General features: G+C 21.7%; 1 protein-coding gene across 1 annotated transcript; it reads right to left on the minus strand.

The window, feature by feature from the left end:
• Positions 1-1,147: 1,147 nt before the first annotated feature.
• Positions 1,148-17,849, minus strand: LOC135120756 (protein transport protein Sec24C-like). The gene is made up of 33 exons (XM_064045093.1): positions 17,777-17,849; positions 17,673-17,722; positions 17,529-17,595; positions 17,272-17,349; positions 16,820-16,896; positions 15,085-15,136; positions 14,884-14,935; positions 14,456-14,541; positions 14,318-14,390; positions 13,588-13,634; positions 13,398-13,467; positions 13,068-13,120; positions 12,533-12,603; positions 11,676-11,745; positions 11,551-11,624; positions 11,281-11,359; positions 10,719-10,819; positions 9,678-9,777; positions 9,500-9,555; positions 9,389-9,437; positions 8,142-8,186; positions 5,880-5,962; positions 5,167-5,255; positions 4,805-4,878; positions 4,714-4,755; positions 3,898-3,974; positions 3,779-3,818; positions 3,640-3,720; positions 3,161-3,276; positions 3,034-3,103; positions 2,850-2,976; positions 2,009-2,142; positions 1,148-1,230 (listed from the first exon to the last, which is right to left on the minus strand). Exons 1-33 carry the CDS (start codon positions 17,847-17,849, stop codon positions 1,160-1,162), a joined length of 2,427 nt encoding a protein of 808 aa, XP_063901163.1. The 3' UTR covers positions 1,148-1,159.
• Positions 17,850-17,854: the final 5 nt, after the last annotated feature.

Below are 17,854 nucleotides of genomic sequence, written 5' to 3' on the forward strand. Positions count from 1 at the left end.
GCTTTCATTTTCTAATTTTGGAGGTTACGAAACACCTCTCCTTCACTGAGAACGTTAAACCCTAGGTTTCTAAGGTGAATTACCATGCGTTTAGGGGGTTCGCCGTTTTAGATAGCAGCAGTACATAAGTTTCCAATATATGGATATATAATTTCGTCATTGCAGATAAGACAGTCTCCCGGAAGGCTCGTTGCTATTATTCCTGTTCTTCACTTTGCATATGCAGAATTTACCAATCTTTGAAATTTACACACTTCCTTTGCGATCTGCGTCCATGACACTGTGATATACGCTTCGTCAACTCGAAAAGGCCCCGAACAATTACTGTACCACCGACAAACAATTCCTGACGTCAAAGAGAATAGGCAGATGAAAGTAGTGCGCTCCTTATATGGGCGTTATTATTCATAATCGACCAACCTAATGGCAACACCGTAGAAAGTTAGCGGTAAAAGCCAAAGAAAACAACCTTTGTTACTGTGTACCCTTGCACTATAAACTGCGCTTCTATTAAAAGTGCGTACATTATACCACAGCCTACGCGTTTCCCTCTTCGACCAATAACTGGTGCCCCTTATTCCAAATGCTACGACCCCTCCCTCAACGATCTAGAGGGGGATCGGAGTCGGAAATAATTCTTATTTTTTTTCAAAGTGGAAAGACCTCCGTACCATCAATGAAAGTAAAAATTAACACCGAACTTAGATTGGCCCGCTGAAAGCGCATCAACGTATATTATTACATTTGCTTGTTAAAAAAATTAGAAATTTTGAAAACTTAATATAAAAATAATATAAGGTTTTCCACTAAAATAAGCACCCTACGTTTGATTTTGAAAAATCAACTTTTTTGCTGACATTATTACCAATTTTACCTTTTTCTTTGGTTGTTTAACTAATACACTATTTATTTTCTTGTTGAAATTTTTTTATTTACTATTAAATTTTATGTTCTTGATAATTTTATTCTTGAACTTTCATATTTTAATGTTCTTCGGAGAAGTATATCTTATATTAAAATTCACTGGGTATAACTTACAACTAGTAAAACTCTGTACAAACCCATAAGCAATTTTTTATAAGTTTATTTTCATAAAAATTAAAAATATTTTTATTAATAATTTTTATTTCCAGTTATTCTTTTTATAATACGGCCAAATTCACTGTAATAACGCGCGGATTTTCGAGTGAATGTAACGTAAAGTGTCATGATAAGAGCGGCTATTCTCTCCTGAAGAAAACATTATACGTAAAATAAACTTGTAATAAAAAATTTAGAGTATACAATTAATTAAAAAGATTATATATATATTATAGATATACAATAACTTTTTTTATAATGATATTATCAAGTAAATATAAATAAAAAGTGACATAAGTCGCGAAGTTGATATTAATCATAATTATAAAACATAAATAAACTTTTCAATAGGAAATAAAATAATATACTAATAAGAAAAGTTAATAAATACTAACTATAAATAAAAAGATAAATAATAAAAATTGAAAAAGTTTAATTTTGGTATAAAAAAAAGAAAAATTAAAAAAAATTAAATTATAAATTTATGAAATAATAAAGTAAAAAAAAGAGTTAAAAAAATATTAAAGAAATATTATACCATAATAATAGAAAGACTTAGCAAACATTAATAATAAACAATAAAGAAACTTTTAAAAACTTTTATTTTATTTGGATCATAATAAATAATAAATTTATAAATAAAAAAGATAATAAAATAATTCTGAATTAAGTTTTATTAATAATAATCTATATAATAAATATTTTTTAGTAAATAAAAATGTTAAAAATCAGTTTTAATAATTTAAAAAATAATAAAATAACTAAAATTAGAATAATAATAAAAATTTATAATAATAATTTTTAAAAGTTATAATAAAAATGAAAATACCAAACACTTTTACGTAAATAAAAAATATAAACGCAACAATAAGTATTAATACTATTTAAAAATAAAATTTAAGTTTTGATAATAAAAAAAGACAACCACCTTTATCTTCTACTAGATAGTATTGCAAAAGGTTCTCGTTCTTACTGGCCGCTGTGGCAATAGTCAAACTCATGTACCGCCTTCGACGATGCCGAAGAAGATCAACAAGATTTCGAAGTTTCTTATTGAGTTGGCTAGAAAAATTATAGATAATTAAAAAAAAATTTCAATGTAATAATGACTTTAAAAAAAAATTTTAAAATAATAATTAATAAGTAAAAGTATTATATATTTAAAACCCAAAGTTATATGTAAAAAATAGGAAGTTCTATTACAAAATAATAATAAGTAAAATTGAATATATATATATATATATAAATAAAATTTTAAAGAATAATGTATATAAATTAAGGAACAAGACAACAATTATATTATAAAAAATATATATTGTGTATTGCAAAAAACAAACTGTAAGTAAATTGATGTACTTAATATAAGTCAGTTATTATTTTATAACAATGTAGAGCAAATACAAAGTTCTTATTAGGTTATAAGTAATAATAATAATAATAAAAATTAAAAATGTATATAAACTGTAGTAAAATTTAACGAAACGATTAATATTAACAAGAAAAATAGTAAAAACTATAGAGTAATAAAAAAGTTATTAAGAAAAAAAAATAAATAATTTGTATATATAATAATATAAATACAACAAATATATTGATAATAAAAAGTTGTTCAGTAAAAAATTAATATTATAAATATAAATATAATATAAAAACGATAAATAGAGTTAATAAATATACAAGGAAAGAAAACAAATTAATTAAAAATTAAGAAGTATTCAATATTTAAAAAATAAATAAAAAAATTTAATATATAAAAAATATAATCAAACTTTTCGAGAACTGGAATATCTGACAAATCAAAATTAATGGCTTTCGGATTGTCGAATCCAAAGACTTCGAGGTAAAAGCTTGAGGGGCATTGAGGACCAATAAACAAAAACATTTCAAAGCCATTTTCTTATGAAAATATTATAAAATTCACGTGTTCCTATAATAATTATGACCTATAATTACCAAACAAATAAGCGGAGTCGGGCTTAATAGACTCCGCGGTGCAAGCAAGAGCAGGAGAAATGCTTCCTTCCTAAAAAATGATGATAACGCTAATAATAAATAATGATAATATAATATAAATATTTACCGGAAAGTCATCCAATAAGCAAACGAGGGTAGGATAAATAAAGGGAATGGACAGCTCGACTGGCATAGAGAGAACTTCGTGAATAAGAAAAGCACGGCGGTCGCTTTTCACGTGACCTCCACATATAATTGGTTCATTAAAAACGAGTTTATGAAAGTCTTTAAAGTACAAATGACTAAACAGAAAATATACGAAACAATATAGAAAATATATATAAAAAGTAATAACTTATAGTAAAATGAAAAAGTATAAGAATAAATTTATATAATTTAAAATTTTAAATAATGAAAATATTTTACTGGACTTATAACATATATAATTTAGTGAAAATGTATAAGAAAAAAAAATGAACATACACAATATTAAACAATACAATAATAAATACTATTCAAATATAAAAAAAATTAAAAATACAACACAATAAAATATTATAAGCTTATAGTAATATTAAACACAAAAATAAATAAAAAGGAGAAAACCGGCGCGGAGTAACTCATTCTTCCATAAAGAACAGGTATAAACGGGAAACAACTTTAGAGAGTCCGGAAGAATTAGTTGTGCTAATGATAATAAATAATAATAAATAATAGTAATAATAGTAATAATAAAGTGAAGAACCAGAAGGCTTATTACTTGCACAATTTTTACGATACACGCTCTGCAATGAAAATTTATTAATAATTATAGGAGAATTTTACTATGAAAAGTTCATTATGAACTTATTAAAATAATATTACTAATAGTTCTGCGCAATGATATAATATTTTTTCCTTCTTTTCTTTGACTTCTGCATTCTTTTTCAGTTCTTTAGCCGCTAATAACAAAGCATGACAAGTTTTATCCAAGAAAATATCATTATAAGAGTTTTCGTAAAATTCGTCATGATTATTACAAAAATTATTAAGGCCAACTACCACTAACTACTTCGTAATGTTTATAAAAATTTATATAAAAAAGTATAACATATAATTAATAGTAATTTGCATAATTACTAAAGAAAAGATACAAATTCCTTTTACTTTGCATTATATATGAATATATATATTATATTCTCTTCACGGTCCTTCAATAAAATATATATTAAATATTATAAAACTTTTGTTATAAATTTTTGAAGTTTTCAAGCATAAAACTGTTATACTTCAAAATCTACTATAAAAATCTCTTTATTGGTCGAATTACTATGTCGACCCAAATTTATTTGCTTCCATTATTATAAAAAAAATATATATTTTTCAGATAAATAATAAAATAATGCTTTGACATATTTTTTATTATCATTAATAATCTGAGTTTCGTAATATTTTGTAGTAAAAGTACTCTGGTTTACCTAAAAAATAGTACCGTTTTAATAAAAACTTAACTTGCTATATATTAAAATATAATAATAAAATTTTAACATATTTATATGTAAAATGTATAGTTTTCATTTCAGTTTATAATATATATATAATAATACTTTCAATATAAATTGTGTATCCGTACTTTTTTTGTAATACTTATTAGAAGAAAGTAAAGAGATATAAATATACAATAAAAGAAAAAATATTTACCGCAACGAAGATAATAATTCATAATACAATCCAAATCAGCACCTAAAAGTTTCAGTAATACTAATAGTAATAATAATGATAATATGAGAACCTTTAAATACGTTAAATAAAGTTGTTACAACTGGAAGACGAAGATTAAATACTCGAACTAATCGTTCTCCAAATCTATAATTATGATTATTATTAGGATCACATAAAAGTTTGCAAACAATTTCCAAAGTCTATCATAATTATTATTTACTTATCATTATTATTATTTTATAAAATTACAAAAAGTTATTTAAAACGTTCTCCAAACCTGTTATTATTATTAAATATCACATGCAAGCTTAAAATAGCAACCTCCATTCTTTTACATTTATTACTTTATTTATTACTACTACATATAACTTTTGATAAAAAGCGCTTCAAGTTGTATTACTATTATTATTAATATAATATATTCTTAGAAGCCTTGTAGTATAGAGAAGCGCCGTTTGAATATAAGCAAAAGAAGAGCCAGCCGGAAAAGAATTATCGTATAACATTCCACATAACAGCGTCTATGATATTAAGTTAATAACAATAAATTGATATAAAATTATTTATAGACATATAAAAAAACATTATTTATATTAAAAATAATATACAAAAGTTAAGTATGACAAGAAAAAACTAGTAATATACTTAACAAATATTATATATAAATAATAATTTTCTTTAAATAGTAAATAAGTATTACTAAACTATTACTATTTAAATGAAATATAATAATAATAATAAATATATAAAAAGTAAAAAAAAAATAACAAGAACAAAAAAGTTTTAAATTTTGCGCAAAACACGCATTTACTCATTACTTTATACAAATAGATTTTTGCTTATTAAAAAAGTAAAATACTCGTGATGGCCACTATTTTTTATGGGCGCTATATAAATAATATTATAGAATTATCGGAAATATTACCATTTTTAATACAGTTTTTGCATGCATATTAGTAATAACAACTTAATTCCTACTATAAATTCCCTAAAAATAAAAAAAATTTTAAAAAACCAAATATTCCGCCTGTGAACGGATATTACTTTTTAATACGCCTCTTTAATATCATTATAAAATAAAATTTCTTATAAATCTACTATATATAGGATAATGATATCCAATGAAATTATATAAAAAAGAGAACTCTGGACGAATCAACGGCGGCTAGTTCAACGTCGTTATTGCCTGAAAGTACAATATTCCCTTCAAAAGTGGCTGCTCGTAATCCTTTTATTGTATAATAATAATAAATTATATCAAATCAATAATAAAAATAAAAATTGATATATAAATGTAAAAAACGAAGAAATGATAATGAAGTATAAAGAAAAATAATTAATAGATAAAAAAAAAGCGCTGGTAAAAATTTGGTTTAAACTTTAAACATTTAAAAGAACTCAACTATAAAAAAAATAAAAATGAAGCCAATGGAATAGGATATAGTAATTTTAAGCCCAAAAAATGCCAAAAATGAAAATAAATAATAAATAATAAATAAAGAAAAATAGTATTATTAATTAATAAACGAGAAGTAACATAAAAATAAAAATAGTTATTAATAAAGAAAATATATTAAAAATAAAAAAATAATAAGTTATCATATAAAAACCATTAAGGAAAGGTAAAATAATAAATATATAAAAAATTAAGTATTAAAACACAGAAAAATAATAGATATGGTAACAAATATATAAATAACATTTAAAAAGTAAAAAGTTGTCGAAGAAAAGAAATTAAAACTATGATATGATAACATTAAATTAATATTTAACAAACTAAAAAAACAAAACCCAAAATATTTGTCAACACAAATAAATATTATATATTGGTATTCTTAACATTTTATAATGGTAAAAAAATATATAAGTAAATGCAGAGTAAAAATATAAAATAAATATAATATAGAAAAGTATGAAAACTATACGATAATTAATATGAAAGTTTTACAAATGTAAAAACTACTTTTACACATATATAATCATTTAAAAATAGTAGCAATATATATAGTAATACTACTGAAAGTGTATAATGAAAAAGGCATAAAAACCTTATATAAATAAATAATCTTTCGAAAAGCAATATATATATATTGCTTTTTAAATATAAAATTTTATTTACTTCATTATAATTTTAAAAGTTTTCTCGATATCAACTTGCAATTTATATAATGAAGTAAAAATATATTATAAACTATTTGAGGTCTTGTGGTTTCGTGATAAAATATACCATAAAATAATAAAATTAAATCAATAAACACTCATAGATTCAAAATTTTAAACAAATTTTTATACATAATAAGAATAAAAAATAAAGTGGACCCAACATATTTTTAAATAAATAAAAATAAAAGTTTTCTTAGAATTTTAAATAAAAATTTTAATTACTACATTAAATTACAAACGAAAAAGCTACAAAATAATAAAACATACACAAAAAATAAAATACGTAAAAATAAATAATAATAAGAAAAAGTAATCATAAATATAATAATGTAGCAAAAAAAAATAAGTTATAATTGAGTATAGTTAAGATAAAGATATTAAAAAAAGTTTAATATAAAAATAAACAAAAAATATAATAATTATATACGAATAAAAACAATATTATTATTCTTGAAATTATTTCCAACTTAATTGTTAAAAAGAAGGAAAATATATTATAAAACTACTCACAATCAAATATTACAAGCAAAAGATTAAATAAAAAGTAAAAAAACTTGTTAAAGAAGTACTATAATCGCGCAAATATAACAATAAAGTAGAGACTATTTTATTAAAAAAATATATATATAATGCAAAACTTTCCAGTAACATAAATATATAAGAAACCTGCATAATATATAAATATTTTATTTATATATTTTTTTTTTAATTTTCATAATCGATAAAAAGTAGTGTATACCATTTTTAATAATATTAAAAATAAATTAATAAAAAAAGTAAAAATGAAATTAAATAATTTTATATAATAAACAAAACAAAACAAAAAATAATTTATTGCACCAATCACAATTTAAAAAAGTATTTAAATAATAAAATAGAAGCCAATAAAACACATAAAAGTACAACAACTCAATTTTATAGCTATTCATTCATTATAAAAACTATTAACAAGCCATTAATTGGCCGGAAAAGGGGGTATTTTGTCCTCAAAAAGTGCGGCGGACGTACCACTAAAAAATGCGCTTAAAGTCGAAGTAAAGGATATAAAGAAATATATAGAAAAATTTTATTATAATATAAATTAACATCTCAAGTAAAATAGTAATATTTAACAAAAGTTATTTTTTTATTAAAACGTTAAACGTAACAAATCAAGCGAAAAAATTAACCAATACAACGTAAATAAACTCAAAAAATGGGAAAGTAACCAATCAAATTTTATAAAAAATAAGAACTAAGCTGACCTGTACTACACCGCACTCGTAGCAAAGCTTCAAAGCCGATATTTCCTACATACACGTAATAATAACATTAACTTCATTATTTACTAAGAGTTAGATAATAAGAAGATATAAATATATATATTTAAAAATGAAAAAAGTTAAAAATTTTCTTAGTATTAAGTTTGCTAGAAAAAATTTTGTACTTAATGAATCATTAATTACTCTTAGAAATTCTTCAGTTCATAATAAAGAAAACATTTAGTTAATAATATTTTTAGTTGCTCTTAAATATTTTATTATACTTTATAAGTTTTATATTTATTTTCAGTTACCTTTTTACACAAATAATTTTAGTAAGTATAAGTTCCTATCATTACACTTCTTTATAATAAAACATAAACATTTACGGTTGATAATCATTTTCTTGTTATTATTAATAAACTTTAATTCTTTATATATTTTTAAGTTAAATATATTTATATGTAAGCATGTAAGCATCATATAAATTTCCTATAATTGAACTTTTTTAGCTTTTTTTTAAATATAATAGTCACATATTTTAAAATTTCAATAAAATTTATTTATAACTTTTCTTATGAATTTTATTATAATTTGCGTCCATATTTTAATGTTAATATTATTAAAAATTAGAGCTTAAAAGTTTTACTATAAATATTTTCAAGTTACTAAGAGTAAAATTTTATAAAGGGATAAAACTATATTACTATGCCAATAGGAACCTTTACCAAAACTTTTAGGTATAACACTTTTGATATGCAGTAAAACTATACAAAATCTACTTTTCTTAAATTATATAACTATTACTTTATAAAAAAAGTTTGTAGGTAGTAAATAGAAATTTACCTTTTCTAAGATCATATCTTTACTTTTATTTACTACTTAACTTTATATAAGTAATTCTGAATTTAATATATTTTACTATTTATCATTATGTTAAAAAAATTTTAGAATTAAAATAAATAAATATAAAATCTTTTATTAAAATTATAAAATTAACTAAATTTGAAACAAAATATTTCATAAAAAATGTAAACGTAACGAGTTTGAATGCAAATTATTGGTGCATAGTTATCTTCTTTATATAACTATTGGGTTAGCAGAACTCGTAAAAAATTGCGGCTTTACTGCGAACAATAGAACAAATCAAAAAGCAGTTTGATCCCAACTTAATTATTTTTATAAATTTTTTATTTCGTACTATTTTTTAGTATGAAATAATAATCATATTAACAAAAATAAATACGCACGAGTGACTGCCATTCTTACTTCATTGACCAATCGACGGCCATGAAAATTCTAATAGTAGGAATGAATAATAAGTGTAATAATATTAATATAAATAAATAAAAAAGCTCAACAGCATTAAAATTCTCGAACAAATAAAGTTGACCATTCGTTTGTGAGGTGAGATCGCCTATTATTATTTTTAATAATGTATTATTTATTACTATTAGCACTGCTAGTATAAAATAATTTATTATTATTAATTTATTTCATTGTTATAATAACAAAAAAGTATTAGATAAGAACAATTACTTAATGAAGCAATATCAATATATTGAGAGGGAAACAAAAACAAATCGACGGAAACGCCAGACTGACACATTTCTTTTCCCAAAGTTTTGTAAAAGGGCGACTTTTAAATATACAAATAATTATAAAAAGTAAAAAAAATAAATAAAAGCAAAATATAAATAAATTACGAGGAAAAAAAGAAAATGCACATGAAAACATAAAATATATTAATAAATAAGAAAAGTAAATATAATATGAATCATTAAAGTTTGTTAACAAACTATATATTCGCTTATAAAAAGAGCAAAAAGCTTGAACAAATATTTGTGGATAAAAAAACATATATAAAACTTTGAACCTATTAAAAGATTGAAAGTTTATAAAACCATAAAGCGTGTCAAAAAAGAAAAAAGCGACACGAGACAAGCCCAAATGGTATTTAAACCAATCAGGGAGGGAATAGACCGAGTCAGAAAATTAAGAATAATGTCACATGGCAGTATATAGGAAGAAACTGCTCAAAGTTGAATAAAAAACCTTGTAAATTAAAATAAACCAATCAAAAAAACCTTTAACAATAATGACATAAATTATGATGGAGCCTCATAATAAAAGCTTTCAATATATAATAATAATATTATTATTAATTATAATAAAAAGAACTTTATGAACTAAATAATAATTTATAAAAATATAATAATTGTTTTATAATGAATGGGATAAAGTTTTTTATATCAGTATACAATAAAAAAAAGTTTATATAAAAAATATGAAAGCTAACCATTCACATAAATGTCAAAAAGAAAATATAGAGCCCTTTAAACTTTTAACCCAAAAGTAATGTTATACAAATAATAAAATAATATGTACATGTTAAATAAGAGATAGTTATTAATACAACCAAAAAAAAATGAATGCGTATTGGGTATTAAAAAGTAAAAGTAAAGAGTATAAAAAGCCATTTAGAAACCGTCCAGCTGATACGAAAATAATCTACAACAATTATAGATAAGGCAGTGCCCAATAAAATAAAACTATACAGCTCAATATAAAAAATGATACTTTTCCCTGGAAAATATCAGAGCCTGAATCGTTTCTTACGGAGAGTTTCCCCAGAATATCTCGCGTGGGCAAACTCATTTGAAAGATGAAAGCTTTACCACCTGAACAACAAATGTAGTGAAAACAAATATTTCATAAATATAAAAAAACTATAAAAATATAATAAATATAGAAAATTAAAAGGTTAATAATAAAAAGTACAAATATTATTATCAATACGATTAAAAAACGTATTATTGCTTATGATTATCATAAATATTAACAAATAACGTAAATATAGTAATAGAATAAGAATATGATTAATATATAACAAAAATAGTAAAACGAAAAGAAATATGAAAATAATTATGGAGAAATAACAATGATTATATATTTTTTATTTTAAATTCTCAATAAAAAAATTATCAAGAAATAATAATAACATAGTAAATATAATAACAACCAAAGAAATAGTGATAAACATAAAATAAAAATAACCAATAGTAAAAAGTAAGTAATACAATAAAAATTACGAACACAAATCAATTCAATAATAAACACGAGGAGCAATAAAGTGGTCAACCATGATCTTTTAAAGCTTCCAAAGCGCCTTTCGCCGCTACACCAATACAAGCGTCGATATTTTGAATGTTTCTTTTTTCCTCCAATCAGAAAGAATTAATAAATACTTTCATAAAAAAGTAGAAAAGCTAATACGTTGGGGATCCCAACACCATGATTGGGAAATACACACCAATTACAAATAAATAAATGCAATCACATTTCATAAACCAATAAAAGAAGGAACAAGCCACCAATAATGTTTTAAACAAACTCACAAAATTTACAATACTTGAAAAATTGTTGGCAACGACTCAAGAAGTTGCACAAGAAGAGAACGCGATTCATTAACATCAACAAATAAATCTTTTTAGTTATAATAATAATCATAACAGTAATAGTGATAGAAATAATAACTGGTCTGCAGCGGCACAAAAATATCGGATAAATCAGGAACCACCATCATTTGAGGTTGCGTTAACGTTGACTACATTATAAAAAATGAAATATTTTTATTACATAAACAAGTTTATAATGAATGCTAAAGGAAACAATAACAGTATGATAATTACTAAAATATAATAAAAATTGAAATAAACAAAATATTCCGGAAAATAGTGACCAAAAAATACTAACATAAACGTGTTAGTATTAACTTCAATGACTTAAAAAAAATTATTATAATTATAATTTGTAATTTATTAAACAAAAAGCAAAATAAAAAAAGAACATGAAATCATTTATAAAATATTTAATAGTAAACGTCATAGTTATAAATAATTTATTTTATAAAATTGTATAAAGTCAACAAAACTTTATAAATATTATAATATTTATAAGTATTATAACTGATATTAACTTTTACTTTTAAAATCTCGTAAAAAAGAAAGAAAAGTTGTAAAAACTTTCATAGCTTTAGAATATAGTAAGAACCTGTTTACACTTATATTAATAGTATTTTTATAAAAAAAATCGTAAGCTTTGGTCCATTTTATTATTATTTCTACTATAAAATAGAAAACTTACTATAAAGGTTGTATATAATAAAAAAAGGTTCAACTTTTCTACGAAAAACTAGAATATTTATTATGTATATTACTACTATTATTAATATTATTACCTATAAAAAAAAAATAACAATAATAACCTTACTTATTAATATTAATATCACTAAAATACTGCATTATTACTTATAAAAGTAAACAAAAAACTTTAGTGTTATGTTTGATATTATTAGTATTACTGTTTTCAATAAGAAGTTCATAAAAACAGACCATCAAGTTGTAAAATTGTAAATTATAATTGTAAGTCATTATTCCAATATGAATAGGCGAAGTTGCCGAGCCTTTTCATAATAATATATAAAAATATGAAAAGTTATTAAAAAAAAAAGGTACTTAACAAAAAAAGTATAAATATTTATTACAAAGTAATTGTTAATAGTAATCGCTGTATATTAATAGAAGAAACTCTTTAGTAGAACAGTTTATAGCATTTTTAAAATATTATAATAAATATGCAAAAGTTTTATTACAACAATACCTATAAAACATAAAATAACCAGAAAAACAAAGGAATAAACTATAATAAATCCTAATAACAGTAAAATAAGCAATAGTAATAATACAAGATTTCTCAGTAATAATATTAATAAATAAGCAGTAAAGTTTCTTCAATAAAATTTAGTAATAATTATTTTATAAAAACATACAAAAGTTAACAGATACATGTATCATCGAATTTATATAAAATAGCATTATTATTTATTATTTTTAAAAAATATTTTTATAATGAAAAAAAAGTATTTACCTTCAGGCTTCGGAAGATTATCGAGAACATTAAGAATAGCATTAGAAACACAACTATTAATATAAAAAATAATAATAATAAACAATAACGATACTATAAAAATATGCATGCACTAAGTATTTATAACAATTATAATAAAAAGGTTATACAATATTCATTATTAAAATCACTTATAAGAAAGGAAATTATAATAAAAATTATAAATAGGAACATGAAATTAATACACCAAGCGCACATATCTTCTTTACTTATAAGAAGAAAAAGAAAATAAATATAAAACTTTGACTCATAAAAAATAAAAAATAAAATTAAAAAAAATAAATTTAATACTGAAGCATTCCGGATTGCAGAGAACTCATAGAAGCATCAATACAAATTAAATAACGAATCGGCTTCGGTTCTGTTCATTAAGTTATTTATTATTATTATTATAATTAGTATTATTATTATAATCGTCATCATTATTACTATAATTATAATTAGTATTATTATTATCACAAATGGCAGCTAGTCGAATAACCTCTATTATAATACTTGGAGGTCACGTGAAACTCGACGGTGCCAAATCTATAATTAGTCTCATTAACAAAATAATAACAAAAAAACTTGAGTAGGTTGAAAAGTGAAACAACAAGAAAAATAAAAAGTAACGTGTTTATTTTTTATAATTATAATAAAAATGCTTATAAAAAGTAAATTACATATTAAATATAATACAAATATGATATATATATATATATATATAATAAAAACAGTAAAACGCTATTAAAGAAAAATATTTTTATAAATAAGAGGTAAACATTAAATAAAAAACATTATTCGCAAAAGTAATAATAAATAAAATAAATATGATAAATTAATATTAATACGAGAAATTAACAATATTTATTTTAAAAGTAACTAATATTAAATTATAATAATATTAAAACTAGGAAACAATAATAATAACTAAAAAGTTAAATAATAAAAGAAAAAGAAAAAATTAATATAAAATGTTAATAACTAAAAAAATTACAGATAAATAGTGATTAAAATATTCACACGAAAAAAAAATTAATAATGGCTACAAATATTTGTAAAAAAATATTAAAAAAATCTAAATAAAATAATAATAATGTGCATTACACGTAAAAAATTAATAAGAAAAAGTACAATAATTCAACAAGAATAACAGAAAAGTTTACATACACTTAATAAAGACTTCTATAAAAAGAGCAAAAAAATAATTATAACAGTAAAAGTTAATATACAATAATTCATGGCGGCTGGCAAGGTCTCTTCTTCTTCCTGTGTGATCCAGATTGCAAAAATATTCTTCAGGAACTATAATGATGAATATAAAATAAAAAAATATATATTTATAAAAAAAAAGCAAACATGCAAGCGACCTTCATTGGAGTGATTACATAAATTGCACACAAATTTTCTTCCGCCTTCAATAAATTGCATGAATGGATTTACATAAGCTAAACATCTGCAAGGAAATAATAAACAACGGTATGCATAAGTAACAAAAACACAAAAAGCAAAAAGTAAAAAAAAAAACGTTCAAACAAATTTATATATTGAAAGCATTTATAAATATTATTACATTATTAATACTTATACAAAATAATGAAATATAATTTCATTATTACTATTAACTTTTTTGATAAAATAGAATATTTATAAATTTAAACAATTCATAGTTTAAATATATTATTATTGTATCAGTATAATTATTATGTAAGTAATATTAGTTCATTATTATAATAAAAATAACTCTTTTATTGTTACTATTATACTTAAAAATATATAAAGTATATACAAATATGACCTTGAACATCTCACAGGGCCGTTTGCACCACAGTTTACTTTCGGAACTTCAGCTGTAAAATATTAGTATTAGCATTATAAGCTGATATTATTCATGTTTTCTTATTAGAATATTGTTATTCTCATTAACAATTAACACTTTCCATAATTAATTTTATTATTTTATTATTTTATTTATTTCACTATTACTGCTAATATTTACCTTCACCGTTTTGAAGATCAGCTAATGGTCTTATAATAGCGGCCAACGGAAGCTTACATGTTGTAAAAAAAAAATTAGTTAAATAAGAGACACGTTATAATAATAGGTGGCTTACGCTAAACAAAAAAAGGAGTGAAAAAAATAATATATATTCAAGTGTACAATATCAATCTTATTTGTAGCTAAATATCGAAAAACTTAGTTTGCTGTTTAAAAAAAAAGTGAAGTTAAAACTTTTAAAAATTTAACAAAAAAGTTTTCGTTATTATAATATATAAAAATAAAAAAAAGAAAAACTTTTAAGCTTTATTATCTATGAACAAATATATAAACCAAAGTATATATTTAAAGGAGAAACGCAAAAATGTAATTGATAGCAAATAAAAATTAAATATACAATCCTTAAAAATAAATTAGAACAATCAAGCAAACGAAAAGATTATATGTAAAAGGGTTTAGTGATAGCATAAAAAGTTTTAAAAAATTACTAAAATAAAAAAAACTTTATTATAAATTTTTAAAAGTAATAAATTATAAAGATTGAAGAATTTAATAAGAATAATAAGTAAAAATACATATATATATATACAAAATTAGTAAAAAAGTTTCAGAAAATAATTAAAAACTTTTAAAAAATAGTATTATTCTACCAAGAAATATTAATAAAAAGCATAAAAATATTGAAAAATAAAAAATAAAAAAATAAAAAAGTAAATATTATTATACAACGAATATAATATTTTTAAGAATTATTTATTAGTAACAAAACAAGGGTAAAAAAAAGATAAAACCAAATATACAAATTATATTAATTTATAATATATATAAATATTGATATATACAAAAAAATTTACTAAAAAATTATTAAGTTTTTGAAAAAAATAATAATAGCAAAAGATAATTACAATAAAAATTTTGTAAATAATAATAATCAAATATATAAAATTAAAGTAAAAATGTTAAAAAAAAAATAAAGAAATCATCCAATAAAAAATGCACTACAATATAATGGAACTCCAATAAGAACTACAATAATATGTCCTTTATACGCGTGCAAAAGCTTAAACATTTATTTCATTCGTGAAAATCAAATCAACATAAGATATACCTCAAACTCTACTTTTTTTTAATAGTAAAAACATGATGTTCACTACTCAGCAGCAACACGTAATATTCACAACGAAAAAAAAAATAAAATGAATAACCCAAGCGGTAAAATCGATAAGAAAAGCAAAAACTATAAAAGTTTTGATAATAATAATTATTATAATAGTAAAGTAGTAAATAATAAAAGTTATAACATATAAAGCGCTTGCCGAAGAAATTTTAATTGGGTAGTTATTAAAATGAAAATTAAAAACGCTCCTCGTAATCGCCGAGTTATTAAAAATTTGCCTCCGTTCAAGCAAATAATGGGGATATAACATAAAATATAAAATATGAAATTTTTGATCGGCTAAGCAAAGGAAAACTGACATCTTGGCTGGACTGGCGCATCCACTTAAAAAAATCAATAAATAGAGTGAAAAACATATTTAATAAAGCTCAACTTTTCCTATTCTCGCCTTATTTGCTTTCAAAGCTTATTAAAAAGACTAAAACACTCAAACTTTATAAAAAATTTTAATAATTAAAAATTAATAGTAATAAAATAGTAATTAATAAATTTTTATAAACAAGGAGAAACAGTTTATAACATAGAAAGTTTTAATAATAGAGTAATAATATATTTAACTTTGCTGGTGTTAAAAAGTTCCGGCGTGTTCGGTAAATAGTTAATAGTTACTCTCATAAAACGAGGAGAGCAATTTCCTAAATGTATATATATAAAAAAGAAAAGTAACAATATAAAATATAATAAAAAAAATATTTATATATAATAATAACAATAACGCTGTAGATATTTTGTGATATATATATTATATGTAAAAAGGTTTTTTTTATAATATTAAAATTGCCAGTAAAAAGATTATTTATACAAAAAATTGGTAACAAAGTTAGTAAGCAAAAACTAAAACAGACATATACAAAAGAAATTCATAAAATAAGTATATGCAGTCACATAATAATACTATATAAAGAAAGTTAATTATATTAAAAAAGATTAGCAGAACAAATCTTTATAAAGTTTTTATTCTTACACTTTAACTTAAAAGTAATTAAAATACTTGTAGAGGAAGAGCTTACCTTCATCTTGAACTTGAAACTCAGAAGAAGCAAAAGGTAAAGGAAAGGGACTGTCAACTTGGCAGATGGCAAGAGTGCCTACAAATAATAATTATTCAGATAACTATAATAAAGATTAGACAACCGTAATTAAATTAATATTAAAAATAATAAATTTAAATCAATCTAATAAAAATAATAAGAATAAGTGTTCTAAATTTAAAATTATAATTGATCTAATGATTGTGAAGTAAAAAGTTATTAAAATTTAATAGTACCATATATTCTCTCCTTACTATCAAGTACTTCTTGATCTTTTCTCATTTGCAATACTGGAGAAGGAACCTAAAAAAGTAAAAGAATTCTATTATTTATAAAACATAAAAAGGAATTCTAAAAAAAAAAATTAAACATAATAGTACTTGCGAAGGATCCAACTTGTTTGAAGGTGGCCCTAAATCACCGGGAGCACCTATAATTTATATATAAGACATTAAAATTAAAACCTACAAAAAAAACTATATACCAGCTGGCATCTGCGACTGCGGGTAGAACGGTGGGTGAGGCCCGGACAATCCTTGAACTTGCGGTGGCCCCATTTGAG

The sequence above is a fragment of the Zophobas morio genome, unplaced genomic scaffold (assembly GCF_036711695.1).
Source record: "Zophobas morio isolate AGI-343-1 ecotype UQ-CSIRO unplaced genomic scaffold, CSIRO_AGI_Zmor_V1 ptg000419l, whole genome shotgun sequence".
In the NCBI taxonomy this organism is placed as follows: Eukaryota; Metazoa; Arthropoda; class Insecta; order Coleoptera; family Tenebrionidae; genus Zophobas; species Zophobas morio.

Bases quoted from the DNA above. Each gene is read 5' to 3' on its own strand.
- LOC135120756 (XM_064045093.1), bottom strand. From the start codon at position 17,849: ATGGGGCCACCGCAAGTTCAAGGATTGTCCGGGCCTCACCCACCGTTC. The intron at 3,104-3,160 runs GTAAATATTTAT...ATCATTTTTTAG, and splicing joins GCTTATTGGATGACTTTCCG to GAAGGAAGCATTTCTCCTGC. The intron at 1,231-2,008 runs GTGGTTGTCTTT...TGTTTTCTTCAG, and splicing joins CTATCTAGTAGAAGATAAAG to GAGAGAATAGCCGCTCTTAT.